The sequence below is a fragment of the Eptatretus burgeri genome, chromosome 6, assembly GCF_056783735.1.
Source record: "Eptatretus burgeri isolate ZD-2024b chromosome 6, Ebu_testis_v1, whole genome shotgun sequence".
Lineage (NCBI taxonomy): Eukaryota > Metazoa > Chordata > Myxini > Myxiniformes > Myxinidae > Eptatretus > Eptatretus burgeri.
Window position 1 is genome coordinate 62,068,519 of NC_140966.1, and position 18,719 is coordinate 62,087,237.

Here is an 18,719-nt window from a genome sequence, read left to right on the forward strand (position 1 = left end):
AGAGAGCGAGGTGGCCGAAGATGCACCTGATGAAGGATATAATTAAATAAGGCCATTCATTATCTTCAAAAGGGGTGTTTTAATTAACCCAAACACCCAATTTTCACTCATGCACTTCTTTGAAGTTCCCTTTTTATACATGCCAAGTTTCAGGCTGCTCGGCTTCATGGTTTTGGAGTTATGGAGGAGACCTACACATACACACACACACACACACACACACACACACGCACATTTATTAGTATAGATAGTAGAATTTGGATAATATGCGTATGCTTGAATATTAGTGCACACGGGCCTCCCTATTTGATTTTTCCATTTAAAAATAGCACATATGAAAACTAAAATTATCATCAACTCAAACATGACAGTATTTCATGTTTTATTGGAACATAAACTTTAACTCCGAATTTCTAACATGTCTGGGACTGGTACTTGCAAGAGTTGTACGTTCAAAACAACGTTCTTCATCAAGGGTCGTAAAAGGTTGTTTTACGACCTTTTGTGATTGAGTCGTAAAACAACAGTTTTCAACATGATCAAAATGGACACGCCAGTGAACCGTCAATCATAGACCCATGAATAGAAGATTGAGATCATCACGTTTTACAACTATTGAAAGAACCAGTACCAGACGTGTAAGAAATTCGGACTTCACACGCGAACTTTGATGTGATTGGTGAAGAATGTGGAAATATGTACTGTTTAAAAGTTTCCATGGTGGAACAACAATAATAAGTTAAAAGGCTTCGGGTTTTCACCATGGATGAGCGATTTACATTCTTTATACTTTAAAAAGAAAATAACTCCAAAGCAAAAAGAAAGTAGGCCTCAACGTTTCCAGCAGCATGCACCAACCACCAACAGGAGGAACTAACTGGAACAAGTGAATACAGCTTTTTCACAACTCCTCACTCCTCACTCCCCTCTCCCCCTCCCCCACCCCCCCCAATTGATTGGTCGGTACATTTTGCTCATCATAGTCCAATGCCCTCAGTGTATTGCAAGCTTTAGTTGTACTTATCGATTTGTTGATAAGGGAGGGCCAGCTATCCCTCATGGGTATCCCATTTTCTTGAGGGACCGTGTGATGTAAATACAGGGGTATATCTCCAGGGACCATATATAAGTTCTTCGGGTTTCCCAATCGTTGTAAATTTACTTCATGATAGCAATTTTTGAATATGTTCTCCACTTTTATGCTTAGAAATGAATCGACCCTTTTTAGTTCCACACACCGTACATACCCCTTTCTGTATAACTCCATTATTTTTACTTTGTAGAATAGAGATATCTCTCGTCTCGGTTTTCTTTCTGCACTTGGCACAATGAATCATTATATTTTAACTCATAAAGATTACAAGAAGCTTTTTCGCTTTCAACATTAACATTTGGATCTTCACTTTGCAAAACGGATAATACAAAGTAGTGTCTTCATACTTTCTTCCATGTATAAATATTATAGAATTTTGTTCCCTCGCCACTCTTCTTCCCTCTCATCACCATCACCCCGTTAAATTTTATAACCCTTAGTATGTCGTACATGTCGTCTTCCCTCTCATCACCAAGTATGTTTTTATATATGTATATATGTATGTATATATATATATATATATATATATATATATATATATATATATATATATATATATATATATATATATATATATATTGTTATGGTTGTGGAAATTTGCATTACACCATAAAGAGTCCTCAGGTGAGATATATCGGGAAGTTCATGTGTAGTTAGCCCAAACCCGTTGTGTAGAGGGAATATGTGTGATTCATCCGGGCTGCGATGCTTTGAGTTAGCCATTTTTCTTTCTCTATTGTTATTTTGGACCATTAAGCCACCAACAACGCAAACAGCCACTACCTTTACCTTCACAATTCCATCCCGCAAACATCGCTTCACCGCCATTCCCAAACGACGCCCGCCAACCACCAAACCACCACAGCAAACACCCCACCACCTTCGCCTATCTCCTTCTACAACCATGGACCACACCACCAGTCAACACCAAACGTCGTGCTGTCTAGGGCCCGTTCGGCGATTGGTGCCAAACGCATCGAGCCGCGAGCGCGAATGGCGGCCTTTCCGAGGGAGAAATCCGGATCAGGAAGGCTTCACGCCCCCTTCTTCTCCGTCCATTGGGCGAGCGTCGGGCAGTATGGCCCCGCCTCCAAGCACGATGAACGTGGATTCTTTACGAAAGGAATTCGGATCAGAAGAGGTTCACGCTCCCTTTTTGCCGCACCAATGGCTGAACAGAGGGTGGCGTGGCCCCGCCTCCAATCGCGTTTTGATCCTGAAATTTGCATACAGGCTCCTCCTCCAGCCTATAAAGACGCGAGCACAAGGCGACTCAAAAAGTTGCAGGCGGCTGGTCGGGGCGAGTGAAGAGTTCGAGTTCGAGTCGAGTGAATACGGCGGTCGGCATCGAGGTTGCGGTGTGGGGGTCGCTCGTCTCGTCGTTGGTGCCGTCTCGTCGCGGGGTCCAAGCCAGCCAGCCATTCCTCTCCCGACCCTGAGCATCAGCAATTCCCCCCCCCATCCGCGCTGAGATAGTGCCGGGGGGCCCCGTTCCTCCCCCACCCTAAACGTGGTCTCATCCAAACTGCTTGCGCGGAGCACGCCGGAGAGGGCTCGCCGACCACGCCAGGGGAATGGAGTCAGGGCGCAGCGGCGCGGACATTGCGGCTTTCCCGCCATCGCGTCACGAGGACGCGGGTAAGACCTTCTCGGTCTCGTGGACCTGGCCGCTCCTCCAGGTTCCACGCACATTTTGTCCACGGACCTGTCTGCCTCCTTGCCTGTGAGGGTGGCTTTCTTTCCTTTGCTTTTTGGAATGAGTGATGTGGCGCCGAGTCCCGACAAGTAGAACTGTATGTGTTGTAAATAATTGCCATTTTATTCGGTCGTATTGCTTTTGTCTTTACTGTTATTTGTTGCATTTTGTCTTGACTGTAATATACGTGCCTTCCGTGTTCCCGTAATAAATGTGCATTGCTTGTTGAACTGTTTCCCACTTTGCTTCGTCTCCTTCCTTTTATTGAATCTCCATCTTGCATCACGTAAGGGATTGATAGTGGGTTTAAAACGCCCGGTAAATAATTTGAACCGTCGAGGTCGACGATAACTCCGCTCCGTTATCTCTGCAGCACGGAACGAGCCGCTTTAGCGGTTCATGTCCGGAGTCGACCTGTGGCGTGGTACAACTCCTCAGTACGCTACTCGCGCGAGTACTTAGGTAAATCGACCATTCGACGATCGGACCCTATTTCGCGCGGGTAGAATGCGGACTGAGTTGTGGTGAGGTTAAACCCCCACCCGTGACTGGCTCCGGGCGGTAATTCCCGGAGGGTCACGACTGAATTGTCCGTTCCGGTGGGCGAGGTGGCCGCTTTTGGCTACACGCGGTCGTTCGCATGCCGGCAGGCGCGAATTCGTAACAAAATATATATATATATATATATATATATATATATATATATATATATATATATATATATTCATCTGGATTTGTCGATATTTCTGCATCTGTAATTATTTTCTTCAGAATGGGAAGACAAAAAGGATGAATAAATTTTTCTCAATGAACTCCTTGTTTTGCTAATTTTAATACCTTTTGTTTATTTAATATATTCATTAAATCCATATTTTAGGTCAAGCAATACCAGGGTAAAACTACTCAATAATTGAGAATGTTCCATTCTCATACCGTAGAGTATACTTCATAAAATATCGAATGCCTTTTTCTTGCAAGTATCCTTGGATACAGGAATCATAATTTTCTTGAAGAGTTCCCTCGCTTCCTGCCATGTAATTTTATTATATTTCAGAAACATATGAAATATTTAAGTTGAAACACTTAACACCACCTCATCTTCCTATCATCATATCGGTTTGTAAACCCTTGCTTATTACATGCAACCTTGTTTTTCTTGAAATCACAATATAAACCCAAGCGAGGCTTTCATAGACTCTGCTCCGATTAAATTATTTTATTCGTCGTTTGCCAAATGTGCTTCCACAAATCTCAGTGTCTTCGCTTCGCGGATAATTGTCTTCCTTGCGAGAATGTTTCAATTGTTCAAGGTCTTGTAGGTCTATTGAAAATGATTAATTATACCTTAAATCGGGCATATCGTATTCCCAAGATACTACTCAAATGGACTACATGCCCTTGTTTATGAAATTATATTGTTATGAGAAGATTAAACAATGCAGCACTCAGTATTGTTGATGTTATTTCTGTATTTTTTGAATAAGCAGCCATTTTGCTTATGGCGAGGTGTTTTGCCAAATAATTTAATTTCACCAAGTCGTTATCATCTGTAAGACTCGGATAATTGGTTAATTTATAAGAATTCTTCATGCCAATATTTTTGCATAGTACGATATTTCTGGTGCTCTACCTGTGCTTTTGTGTAATAATTGGACAAGTCAATATCTAACTCTTGCGACACACCAAAGGTAGATGCATCCTTTCCAACAAAGATCATCTTTATATTCATAGCAGATTTAAAATGGTGCCATAAAAATCCTGGTGTTGTTGAGATGAAACAACACCTACAAGCACAATTATCCGCAACATTTGGAATCGATGACTTGTGTTTGAAACGTCGGATAAACACCTTCGCTTTAAATTTTTACAACTTCAATAGGTGTTGGAAGGCCATAACTGTCAAAGTAATATATAGCATCCTTATCATTAAAAACACATACTCAATGAGAACCATTCCCATTACTATCTTCTAAATTCATAAGAACATTCTTGGTATTAGTGGGCAAACAATAATTCGTCTCTCATGCAGATTACTACATCAATTTTCAGCCTTTTGCAATATTTCTGAAGTTCTACATTCGAGATTATATTTTTCCCAAATTCTTTAAACCACTTGCTGATACTCATGCTTATTTATAAGAAAGATACAATCTATTACCTCTTTTTGTAAATTTAACACCAGCTTGTGCAAAAGAAGAAAGCATATCTCCAACTAACAATCTAGCTTTATCTGGAAGGCTTTCAAGATTTTGAGCAAAATCTACAATCACACCACTACCCGCAGCAATTTGTTTCTCAATATCTCCATTTTGTCTTTCTAGTTCTCTTTGAGGATGTAGTTGAGCCTTCCTTTCGTGAGCAGTTTTTACCGCCGATGAAATCCCACCTATCAAGGCTCCCGCAGCACCAAGACCCGCCAGTAAGAGGGGAAGGGATATAATAACTCCTCCACTTGTCTCCCTTATCGAATATTTATTCAACATAGATTTTGTTATTTTCACTCGAAGCCGACCAGTTTCATACAAGGTTTCCACTTGTTCTCTCGTGAGTAAAATATCAATTCTTACAGCCCCTTTTCTTTGAATTGTATCAACATTGATAGAACAAGGTTTTAGATTTTGAATTCATAATTTTAGTTTTTCAAAGTTGCTTTGATTAACAGACTCCCTTTGGTGCTTTGCCACTCCTCATCTTATTTAATTGCCAACAAACAATAAAGTAATATTAACCATCGTGCTATTTTCTGCATTAATCACCATCTCAGTTTCTTCCAAAAGCAAACAATATGTATCAATTTCTTCACTCCTCTTTCAACGTGCAGGGAAGTATCTACTCTATTAGACTTTATAGTTTCCTTTTGAGAACTTGTCGATCACATTGATTGGACAAAGCTTTTTAAACACAACCATATCCAAAATGGGCTCTATATTACCATTACTTTCACACACCTTTTGGTTAGACTTGTAGGCTTCCTCTTAATCATTTTTATCCCAATCAATTTCCAATCTATCTCACAGGTAGAATGTACCATCCAGAGAAACCCGAAGTTGTTTCACCTAAGCATTTGCAGTCAAGGCGTTGCTCTTATCAGTCGCGGTATCTCCATCTGGTTCCTTAAATATGAACCACAAGCATCGCGGCTTTCCTTCCAGAACACCCAAATTCCAAGTGCAGACAGTTTGATTCAGTTTAACATGTTGGCATCTCCTTTTCAGGTATGATACATTCAGAGGCTTCTTTGAGTCAAGTCTTCTATTCAACATCTCTGTTTTCAGATTAGGAGTGTATTCGCTGATATACCAACACATCTCATTAATAACAAACTTATTTTCACCAAAAGCATTAGCAACAGCAAAAAGCACTCTGTTTTCATTGTTATTTCTCTGAGGTTGAAATCTAATTTTCAGTCCACACAGAACTTTATCATAATCACAGAATCCAAATATCCTTTCAAGAAGAACTGCCAAGGTAAAACTATTCTCTGCTTTTGATTCATCATTAAACATTGACTTTCTTTGATTATAGCCTGGGTCAGTGTCTGTTCCCATAGCCATATCAGGGATAAAACCTTCAACAGCCCCCTTATCCATTCTTTCACGAAACTAATACAGAGTAAATTTCATCATTTCTGATGTGGCAGAGACATAATCAACCGCTTCAACTTCTTGTGTTCCAAGATACACACAAACACTGTCAAACATTTTCCAGAAGAAATCATTTACGAGTGTGGCATTTGTGTTTTGAGCAGCCTTCGTGAAAGTATATTTACACAACAAGAAACTATCGGCCAGATTCAAGTAAGTTTGTTGATTATTTATTTCAAAACTTTTTGTTCCATTTGTATTCCAGTCTGTTCTTATGATGGCATTTACCTTGAAGTAGTCTTCCTTTTTGATAGTTTGAGATGATGATGGTATCATCCAAATCGTAGATATCAATCGCTTCCAAACTTGTGTATATTTCGTGATACATATTTTTTACGTGAAAACTTTCGAAATCCCGACCCCATATGTGAATTATTTTTGGTTTTTATTTTGGGGATAGTTGAGTTTTACCTTTCTTAATTTCTTTGATAGCCTGTAATTTACAAGATTCCTTCTGAACGTCTTTCACACTCTTTATAGCATTCGCAACATTTCCCACAGCAGAAGCGGTTGAACCTTTGAGGTCCTTATGCTTAAAAATCGTTGAACCAATGCCCATTAGAGTATCCATTATTCCGTCTCCACTTCAAAATTGTTCTCCAATACTGGGTTGCCTTTTAGGTTTGTAGTATCCTCCACGAAGATAAACACCTTTACCCTGGGGATTGTTCGAAGAACGGTTTGGGTTCAGGTATATACCCTCTCCTTCAATAATTATTTTATATTTCTTCAACTCGTGCTTCCTCACAGTAGGCATTATATATATATATATATATATATATATATATATATATATATATATATATATATATATATATATATATATATATATATATATATATATATATATACAATCTTACGAAATAAGTCAGTGTATTTCTCATAAGGGAACTTCTCGTAAGTGAATTCTGATGGATATAATTTCTCCATTGAAGGAAATCAGGCGATTACTTTGGTCGGTGATTCTAAAATTCACTCAGTAGATGGTTTTAGCTGATACAGGCAAATGCACAAGATTTTTTCGCTCCATATTGAATTTATATCCAATGGGTGCTGAGTACGCACTGAAAGAGAATGCTACATTTGTTCTTTTACCATCGTTGTAAGCCCTATCAACAAAATCAGAGTGAATCAATGCAGAATTTATACCTGAAGATATTTGGATGGTATCATCGCTGTAATAAAGTCCGTTCGTTTCAATCTCTTTTGAGGTGAAACCCGATAATTCTCTGAATAAATTTTTGATGGTGAAATTAACTTTGGAATCGTTTTTCAACTGAATGCTTGATTTTGAAGTATGCTTTTGGATGCCGATGGTTATATTTATTGGGTCATCCCCTTGTTTCTTCATAATGTACGCAATTTCAGAGGATATTTGAGAAATCTCATATATTCCGAGTGGGATTGTTTTCGTTTTATACCCGCTTCCAGGATTATAACTGAACTTGTTGTTTTTCTCTGTGATATTGAACAGGGTATTATAAGTTTCCATTGACAATCTTGAAGGTTCGTATTCTTTTGTAAGGTGAAGTTGTATTGGGTACGGGAATGAAGCCGTCTGATCACTAGTTGTGAAGTTAAAGCTTAAGATCGTGATTCTCATTGTATATCGGATAAAATATCTTTGTATTGGCCTTTATTAATTATTTTCATGTTCATCAACTGGTCTAAAATGGCTGAAGCCTTATGAAAGCAATTATTGTTTCCAGCCTTCTTACTACCTAATAGTAATAGCAGTCTATTAACTCACTGTGCTGGATCATTTGGAAGAAAGCGAACACCTGAACCTGAACCAAGCTTACTTAAAGCATCAATAATATGTTTTTCCTTTTCATTCTTCTTTGTTCTCCCAGCAACATAAACCCCAAAGTCAAGTGAGTTTGGAAAATCAATGTACTGTATACTCTGTCATCCTCATTTTTTTCAAATTCAACGGTTCATCAAAATAAGTTGAATCATGATACCCATCTTTTGTTTGAAGAAACATTAATCTTGTAGTTGATTTAACATTTGATCGAGCAGAGCTAAGGAATGCCAATTTGTCATTAAATATCAATACCTTATTTTGACAAGAGAGAATATTGCTGGTTCTTCTGTTGGAATGAGACCCACTATAGTTTTTGAATCCGCTGAATATTCATTGTTTTGAGGAACTCTCACAACATAATTGGGAGGTTCATTTGCCTCCTCCAGTTGGAATAATCCCTCATCATCATATTGTAATTCTCCTATATCTTCTAGTTATTGCTCTGTCATTTGGCCAAAATCTTTTATCATTTTAAGTTTTTAGGGGTGTATTCTATGGAAGGAATTGTGGAAACCCCCGTTTCTACCATTTGTTGTTGAGAAGCTTTCAGAAATGGTTTAAAATATTTCTCTTGTTTTCTTTAAAACCTTTCTTCACCCGTTCATTTTTTGCCTCCGGATGTGTTGCTGTTGTTGTTGAGCTACTTTGGAAACCCACCTTTGGTGTTCCGTAAATCTTGTTGCTCGTTGTTACGCATCCATCTATTTATTGGAATATATCAAAAAGCATCTCAACTTCTTTAACAACGAGATATTTATATTTGCCCTTCGTGTGCTTCATGAACTCTTCAAATTCACTTTTACTACATACTGTTGAACAGTTATCTATCCAAAATTTTTGCGTATCTCTCACGTTTAGCTTGAAGAGTATAAACGTATTTGCATTAATTCTTATTGAGCGATGTGGAAGTTGAAAGTACGACTGTGATAGATAAATACAATTGCAAGAGGAATTCCTCCCTCTGGTAGAGCAGCTATCCATTATCGTATTTTTTTTTCATTTAAACAATCATCGAATATAATGAGGTTCTTTTTTGATTTCTCCAAATTCTGTGGTGCAGGTACGTCATCCATGTTATCGCTAAGAATACAAGATACTGGAGGGTTTGATTTCTTTTTCTTTTGGGTTTGGCAAAATAGCTGTACGACATCTTCAATGATATAATCATTCAGCTTGTTTTGAAGTTTAAACAAACTGATGATGTCTTATTTTTGAAAACCTGCATTGAAACCTGCATTGAAAACCTGCATTGTGAGAGCAGTTGATATTTGGGTTGAAAGCTGGACTTTGTGAAAATTATTAAATTGTCATAATCTAAAAATCCCAGAGTAAGGAGCATCTTTAAAAAAAGCAAATATGTTTTCCCGCATCCGCTTGGGCCTACTCTGAGAATTTGGGATATTTCTCTGGTTGCTAAATCGTATCTTGCTTTCCCAGATGGGTGAAAACTCCATTTGTACTTCAGTTGAAATATAAATCACCTCCTACTTTTTGCGAAGTACCTCATCTATTTTCAGGTCATCGAAAGGGGCCAGGAATGTCTTTTTGCCCATATGCAAGCGTGTCAACACCATTTTTTGCTATCCACAGCTTGGAGTCGAAGGGGGATAAAGACACCTTGATTGCCCATATACCATAGATCTGGTGCAACTTGTTTCTCAGCATATCCAAGCCATGCCTGAAGGTTTTCCTGTCAAAGAGGCTCTCTTTGTACTGCTCATGGTGAAGGTGCTTCTTTACAATGCACTTCTTCACACCCTTTGCCTTACGGATCTTCTTTTCTTCAGACCTCTGGATCGAGTACATCTTCGAACGCAGACCCACGTACTTGGCGACGGGGCGGCCGGCACACTCGTCCTTCATCTTCAGACCTCTGGATCGAGTACATCTTCGAACGCAGACCCACGTACTTGGCGACGGGGCGGCCGGCACACTCGTCCTTCATTTTACCCAGGACCTTCTTGTTTTTGAGCCTGTGGAGTCCGTTGTCCTTTGGGTAGTCGCTCGTGTCGTAGAGCTCTGCGAGTGTGGCCATGCCCACATATACATCCTCTGTCTGGATTTCGAGGAGAAAAGAGTCCATGTTTGAGTATAACAGCTGAACACGGTCTTCATACTGGGCCTTAAGGTGGTTGTAGTAGAAATCATACATGAGATGCTTGGAGAGGTCCAGGATGCTCATACCCACATCGACAAGTCGCACCAGTCTGCTCTTATTCATGTGAAGAGCAGTGAGGTCGTTATTGAACATCTTCTGCCGTGCAAATCTTTGGCATGAGATTAGGCACCGCAGCTTTGTCCTTCTCATGGGCACGGACCAGCTTTACGTCTACACGCTTGCGCAACTTTTCCATTGTCTTGCCTAAGACAGAATTGTTCATGAGCTTGGAGATATCCTTTTCAAAGTCGCTGGTGGCCTCATTGCGAAGCTCTGTGTTCATCCAGATGTAGGGCTCCATCCAGGGGCTCTGGTTCAATTGCAGAGTTCTGTGGACCTTCTTAAGCCTCATTCCCAGGGAGAGGTAGAGCTGAAGGTTGTAGTAGTGCAGCACATACTTGGTCTTGTCGAAGATGTTAGGCACCAGCTTTATTACTTCGACCGACGTCTCCCTAAGTTCTTGCTGGTATTCCGACATCCACTCCTTCTGAACTACCATGCACTCTGGTGCCAGTGGATAGGCATTGTGCTTGTCATGCAGCTCCTCAGGATATTCTCGGTTCACTTCTAAGATGTAGCCCACGGGGCTGTCTGCCAGGTGATCTGCAATGCTCCCAGCAAGCTGCCCACAGTCCTCTACCCTCTCAAAGCCGCCCATTTGCAGTGCCTGGCTCATGGCCCAACCGTAGAGGTTGTTGGCCTCGAGGTATAAGACATGACTATTTGGTTTACTTTAGTCGTACCTTTCGACATGTGGGTTGTTTGCCTTGGCATAGTGTTTTGAGACCATGGAGATGCCTCCGCGCAGACCCTCCTCGACGAAGAGGTGCTGGTCATAGTCCGTGAGAAGTTTGAGCTTTACACTGGTTTTCTTCAGGAGCGCGTCCCAGCTCAGGCCAGGACTCATGTAGTAATGGGCAGGGTCTAGTCCATATTGCCACTTGCAGGTCTTTCTGAAGGTCTCAAAGACATCTGCCAGAAGGAGCACGTCTGTACGGAGGTAGAGGTCATGGTAGTCTCCCATGTCTTTACACCCAAAAGCTGTCCAAACCTTTTAGGTGTGCGTGTAATCCTCTTCGCTGATGTTCTCATCGCTGATCTTGCTGCAGAAGGCCTCTTGGGGTGGTAGGGGATCTGCAAATCTCTCCCAGGAGTCCATACGTTCATCGGGGTATACACCCTTCCACAGTAGTAGTTGCCGCTTATGCTCATCAGGCTCATATGTGGTTGTGATGTGAAAGCCCTCAGGTTGGGCTGATGTGAGCTTGTCTGGGGAAGCCAGGAGGAACTGGGCACTGTCAATGAACCGGAATTCAAATGAAGAGCCCTTAGTTTTTTTCACCTTCTTGAGCCCCTTCCTTTGTATCATGCTTGAGAGAGAATGAAATGTACTTTTTCATGTTGTTCAGGATACAGGTAATAGTACCTTTCACCTTGCTGATAGCCTGCATTAGAAGATGTGTCATAGCCCTTCAGGTTGTTGAAGACCACAGGGGTGATTCTCTGTTTCTGGTTTATCCTCAGCATAAGGTTGCATTTTTTTTTTGTGGGCTGGCCCCCAAAACTTTCCGATGATATAACGTTGGTTGAGGACAGAGCCGCATTGCCCCCCTTCAACTATCAGAGGTTTATCACATATGTGGCAATTGATGCTGGTTTTGTATATCTCCCAGTCTTGGGGTGTCATTCTCAAAAGCTTTGGGTTGCTGAGGATATCCTTAATGTGTCTCTTCTCCTGAATAGCATTGAGGAAGTGCTCCGCTGTGTCTGGACCCCGGTAGACCACTGTAGGCTCTGTTTGACCATCACACCTTACCACAATGTAGCTGTAGCCACAAGCCTCATGCTGTTGCATGTTCTGTGTGTTGCTTTGGTCAGGGTTTTGCTCTGGCCCATCAATCTTGGTGTTAAGGGCCTCAAAGTCAGCATTAATGATGAAGGGAGCTGGTTGCTGCTTGTGCCAGTTCTGAAAGGAGATAATGTTTTTCCCCTCCTCTGTCATCTCTACTCGAATAGTGGTTTGCACTGAGCCCTTACATTCTGGTCTATGCACCTCCAGCAGCTCCTCGCAAGAGTACCCACATAGGCACCTCTCACAGAAGTGCTTTCGCCCTATGTGCTTACTCTGATAATGGAGTAGGTGGTTGAGGTCTTTGATCCACATGTAGTGAAACTTTTCGGCCTTCTCGATCAGCAGGAGGTTAATCCCTGGGGTGCATTCGCATTGCTTGCTGCACCTAATACTACTTTTTGCTTTGGTTTTTGTGAAGCTACAAGAGCTGGAAGCTGTAGTAACAGCGACTTGCATCTTTTTAGCTGTGTATTAGCCTTTTGTTATTGATAAACTTGTCCCCCGGATCACTTAGCAGCTCCTCTCGTATACGTTGAGGCATCCACACTCGGGCGTGCTCCCTCTCGTAGTTCTCGAGAATAAGGATCATGCTCGGCCCGATACGTGTCTCAATAGCTTTCTTCTCCCTGATTCTGTATACCCCTAGGGGAAGGCCTCACCACTTGGTTGGCTGTTGTGCTTTGCTAAAGGCACCTCTCTGGCGGTTGAAGTCTTCGCTCTTTGGCCATTGAAGGTCTTCGCTTGCTGCTGTGCTATGCTCTTCCATTGCTGCTGTGATATGCTCTTCCATGGGTAGCCATGTAAAATGGGTACACGAAGGAAAATACCAATGTCGAAATGAAAATCTCGGTGGTTCAAGCTAGACCTCTATTACCTCAAGATGCCAATATTCATCTCTTAAAGTATGGGTTTGGGAGCATTCCCAGAGCTTTTGAGCTCTCTAAACACAAGGTGTGCCAGAATTATAATTTTCTGGACGACTCACCTGGGTTTAGTTGATTAGGTGAAAACTGATTGGCTATTCCCTTCATTCATAGATGAGAGATGTGGGTGGGTCTTTCTTTATTTGTATATTGACTGCTTTTGACGTTTACACGTGGTACATGCTTGGGAGCCTCATTGGTATGCATTGCTGTCTACGCTATCGCTGATGATTCGCCAAATAAGCGATGAAACCGGTCCGGTCGCTGAGGGGGTGTGCAGAATTTGGATTCTCATGTGTATACTGTGTGAACGTCTTTATAGTTGTTGAGGAAATCTGGGAAGGGTTCAAAACAGCAAAGGGCTTACCTTGTGTAGGTCTTCTTGGGTTACTTTATGCAGCTTCTTCGGCTTGAGGAAAGTGGGATGGGTCAATTTTTATATATATATATATATATATATATATATATATATATATATATATATATATATATATATATATATATAAATATACAGTAGACTAGGCGTAAGTCATCACCATCGGGACCGAGAAAAAAGTGACGACTTAGAAATGTGACGACTTACGCGTATGCGAACATTCATGATGACTGTGGGGTGAAGGATGAAGTCGCGCGTGGCCTGGACACGTATGTGTGAGAGCCGGCTATTGTACCAAAAGGAAAACACAATCCTCAGGGCATAGGTGGGGTTTCATTGGTGAGTTGGAAAGTGATCAAGCAAAGATGGAATTCATGAATCAGTTTATCAAAAGTAAAGGTAATGAACAACTGTAAGACAACAACTTCACCTGCTTATCACCATGATGGGATTGACCAACGAACCCCAGAGACTTTTCTGGCAGCATCTGCCAGAAAAGCCCAGTCTCATCGGCATTGTACACGTCCCGAGGCTGATACCTTTCCAAGATGTCTTTCAATTTGCCATCCTTCCAGTCGTGCACCACTGCCGAATCCACGCTGCCTGATTCGCCGCACTTCTTGACCTTGCCGATTCCCCACCTCACTTTGAATCTGTCTATCCAGTGCATCGGCAAGGTCTCGGCATCATCATGCCCGAGGTCCGCAGCGAATTTACGTGCCTTCAGCAGCAACATTTCACCGTCCAACCGAATATTTGGCTGAGCCGACATTTGCCGAAACCAGATAATGAGCGCGTCAGCGACATCTTCAAAGGACACACATCTCACGCGTTTCACACTTACCACCGGCCTCGCGATCTTCTCCACTTGTCCAAACATCGTGCCCTTATTCTTCAAGATATCGTTCAATGTCTGCTGTTTGATGTCCAACTTCTCAGCTATGGCTGTTTTCTTCATCAGTGGGTTTGCCTCGCAAAACTGGATAATGTCGTATTTTTCTTGGTAGGTTTTAGTTGTAAGCTTATGCTTAGTCGCCATTGTCCTGCCTGCAGTGCGATCAACGTGTGTACACAGTTATAAATAGCCTATCACTGACGGTGTAAACCAATGAGCGAGCATCACGATTCCATGAAATCGGGATTCTCACGAGGCAGCAGTTCCATGTGACGAGTTAGGAGTGGTAATTTACTTGAGTTTCCATTACGTGGGAACAGACAACATCTGACGACTTAGACGAAGTGACGACTTAGAGATGACGACTTACAGAGGGATGACCCTTTATTCATAGGGACTTAACATGAGATAAATTCAGGACTTTTTGACGCTGCCGACTTAGGCGAAGTGACGAGTTACACGCTGCCGACTTACGCCTAGTCTACTGTATATATATATATATATATATATATATATATATATATATATATATATATATATATATATATATATATATATATATATATATATATATATATATATATATATATATAGTAGTTTTTTTTTGGATGTAAAATATATTTTGTTCAATTTATTTTTTTTAATGTGTATCATGTAGCACCACCTGCAGGTGGTGGCAAAGGATGTTACAATTTTCTTTTTTACCAGGGAAACGCTGGCTGAGGTTAAAGCACTATTCACACGGGTAAATTTCCCTCTTCCCCTTTTCCTCCAACCCCCCACACCCTCTCCCCCCAAAAAAAAATCAGAACATGAATCGGAGAATGAACCTGTAGTTTAGCAGTACTTTAGCTCTGAATTTGTTTCAACCACATATTCGCAGAGAGGAGCGAGATATTTTTACTCTGTCTGCCTGTCTGGCAGTCAAAAAAATTGAAAATCATTCCAAAACAGGAAACTTACTGTTTCTAAAGACGTCATAAAGGACACAAACTTACAGGCATGAAGAACTAATGTAACGTGTTAAATAAGGCTGTGGAAAAGACTCCGCATCAACGATGGTAAACTTCCGAAAAAAAGTTGTTTTCTACAACCTTTAAAATCGTTATTTTATTTCAATTGAATTATATATTTTAACCCTGTAGAACACAAATCACCTTATTGGCGCTTTCAAAACCCTTTCGTTCAGCAGTAGTTTGACAAAACATTACAACATTTTACGTCATTGCGACCAATCAAATTTCTCGCTCGCAGACCACGCTCATGCACTTGTTTCTCAAGACTGCACTGGGTAAGGTGTTCCATGAACTCTCTAATTTTCCTTCTTTATTCTTGGGCACAAGCAAATGCCACTTCCCATCTCAATGCTTTCATTTCTAATATCGGTGTTTTGCAAAAATCTTAGTGTACCTTTTTCCTGTTGACCGAATCTTTCTTCACCCGATAGCGTTTTCTTTCATTATGAAAATGTATCTCACTTGGCATGCCCTTTTAAGTGTATACAACGGTTTGAGAACAGGATATCCTGCTATTTTGTGAATTGACGTCTGCTGTCCATTGCAACCTCATGGTGTCTCTCATGCCCGTTGACGAGCTTTCCTCACGGAAGAGCTCTTCTGTTGACCCATAACCCTTTTCCTCTCCGTCATTCCCCTTCACGTATTGTGGTGTGCCCGTAAGTTTTTTTTTTGCCTACCTGTTCCACCTCCTCTCCCCTCTGTCTGTTCAGCTGTCATCCCCTGTTTTTTTCCCCTCTTCCATGAGACTCGACTTCTTACATCAGGTAAGAAGAGTTGTAAGCCATCACTTCATCCCAAATAAGTGTAATGCTTTGTTGAAATCATTACAGCATCAAATTTAATTTGCAAGTTGATGTTTATTTGTGAACCAAAACACAGTTAAAAATTGTCATGTAAAATATCCGACAAGCTCTTTTTCTGGCTTTGCACCTGTCTGCTTTATCTTCTCTGTTTCTTCCTCATTTTCTGTGGCTCAGGATTTTGGTTTCTCGAAGTGATTGAGTTGATCAGTGTGCCGTTGCTAAGGGCTCCAGCTAATGCTGAAGCACAGCAATGTGTAAGAGCTCTACATCAAGGACCCTTTGAGAATGTCTGCAAAATTGAAATGTAAGGTGGACGTTACCATCATTAAACAAACGAGTGTGGAATACAGATGACTTTAATTACAGAATGCCCCATACCTCATTGACTTGATCAAAAGCAGGAATACACCTGCATGTCCAAAGTGTTGCTTTTGGGGTAGGCTCAATTGATCGGAATGAAATTGTAAACTCGAATTGAAGGGAGGATGCTATTGATGGAGAAAGGAGGGTAAGGGTATGTGGAAGGGTTGAGGATAGAAGGGAAATAAATTTTTGGGATTAGATGACAGTAAGAGGAGGGAAGGACATGCAATCGAGCACATATGAATGTTGTCAAAAAGTATGCCATATTTGCTTATGTAATAAATAGATGGCCCCTTATTTAATGGTGTTTAATGTGCAGGATTGGCTTGGCACATTCTTAATAAACTTTGTGACGAATGTTTGTTTGTTTGTTTTTGGCAAAATGTGATGCATGGTTTCTTTTCTTTTTTCAGTTTTGGTTGTGATTTTTGGCCAGCACTTCAATTCATAGGTCAGGTTTTGGTGGTGCCCATCCCAAGTTGCCCTGAGGGCATTAATGATGAGATCCGAGAAGTACCACACTCTTTACGGAGCGTTGGTGCTCCCAAAGTAGTTTCTTGGCATGGATTAAGCTGGGTGGTTTGCCATTGCCTTCCCAGGAGGACATTAATAGCGGCCACAAGAGGTGAACTGGCACCGTATGCAGACGAGACCAGATGGGACAGGCAGTTTTCCTCCTCCCTGAAGATCATTAGTGAGCCAGTTTGGCCCATTGAATGGCCAAATACTGCATGCCCCTGAAAGAATTAAATTGGATTTGTGTGCTTGCACAATATGTGGGCAAACTTAATTATTTGTTCGGTAAGATGAGTTGAATGTGACAGGCAAGATGGGCTGAATTGCTTATTCCTTTGCGTGGATGTTTTAATAACTGACAAAAGTAAAAGAAAATTTGTAAACTCTTTCTCTCCAACAGGGCACATGCTTCTTGTCAGGAAGCCATTATTCCTCCTTTGTTGTGGGCTGCGACCTCTTACTGGTGGCGCTAATTCCAGCATCACAGCCCATAAAATGCTCAACTCCACGAGGACCAAACACTCGGCGATTACGGCGCCCACTTTGTGTTCGAGACAAAAAGGTTCTCCTCGCTCGTTCCCACCGGCTGACCAGGATTTCGACTTTTTCTTGGTACTTGATTTTGAGGCAACATGTGATCAGCACAAGCAAATTGTTCCGCAGGTATTTTCTCCATCAATTCTCAGATCTTCCTGCATTCTATTTATGTATTTTTAATAAGTGAATGAGATTCATGAATGAGCGTTATTAGTTAAATTAGAGGAAGGACCAGGACTTCAGGACACAATCGGCCGATTGATTTTGAACAGGGGATATGAATCTGTGGCCTCTTGAAGTGATGCAGTGTGTCGAGACCACACGTTAAGATGATGTTAAATCTCATTGACTGCTTTATCGATGACTACGAGTGTCAAACGGTGACCGGACAGCCACTCGGAACACAGCCGCAACTAGAAGGGCACTCAGTAGAGCGCGTACCTCCGCCACGTAATGTCTGATCCACGATAACATATCGGGCCCCAATACATTAAAAAATATATCATGTTGTATATCGTTTTTGGCCCTATTTCTCAATGGTGAAGGATAACTTTAAAAATAAAAATTAAATAATTCTCATATCCAGATCTTCACCAAAATCGAATCAATTCTTCCTTGTCACACACCCAACGTATCCACTAAGTTTCATCCAAATCCGTTGACAAGTTATCCTGCACACAGACAGACAGACGAACAAGCAAACAGACAGAGAGGGGTGAAAACACAACCTCCTTCAAATTCAGTTTCGGAAGTAAATATACGAGTTATCTTTCATGGACGTTCAACATGGGAAGAAGCCATAAGGTTCCATAACGTTCATCAAGCCTGCACGCTGGTTGCCAACATCTGGATGTTTGCCAATGTTCTCTCCCTTAGAAATGCTGTACGTCGAGCAACGAAGCAACACGTACCATTTTTTAAAAAGTCTTCAGTGTGACTCGGCCGAGGTTAGAATCGCCGACCTCCCATACTCAGAGTGCACGCTCGAACCATTCCACCACCGAGTCTGGTTGTTTGTGCAAAGATTGTGTCATGTA

The 18,719-nt window shown here is 41.3% G+C and overlaps 1 protein-coding gene across 9 annotated transcripts in view; it reads left to right on the top strand.

Annotated features, from left to right (window-relative positions):
- LOC147024924 (ERI1 exoribonuclease 3-like) overlaps positions 1-18,719 on the top strand; it is a 260,432-nt gene that overhangs the window by 22,441 nt on the left and 219,272 nt on the right. For 8 of the 9 annotated variants that reach the window (XM_085885336.1, XM_085885333.1, XR_015059267.1 and 5 more), the window contains one exon: positions 17,546-17,808. In XM_085885336.1, the coding sequence (XP_085741462.1) occupies positions 17,546-17,808 (263 nt within the window). Of the gene's footprint in view, positions 1-16,548; positions 16,571-17,545; positions 17,809-18,719 lie in introns of those variants that run through there. The other variant, XM_085885331.1, reaches the window with a different exon arrangement.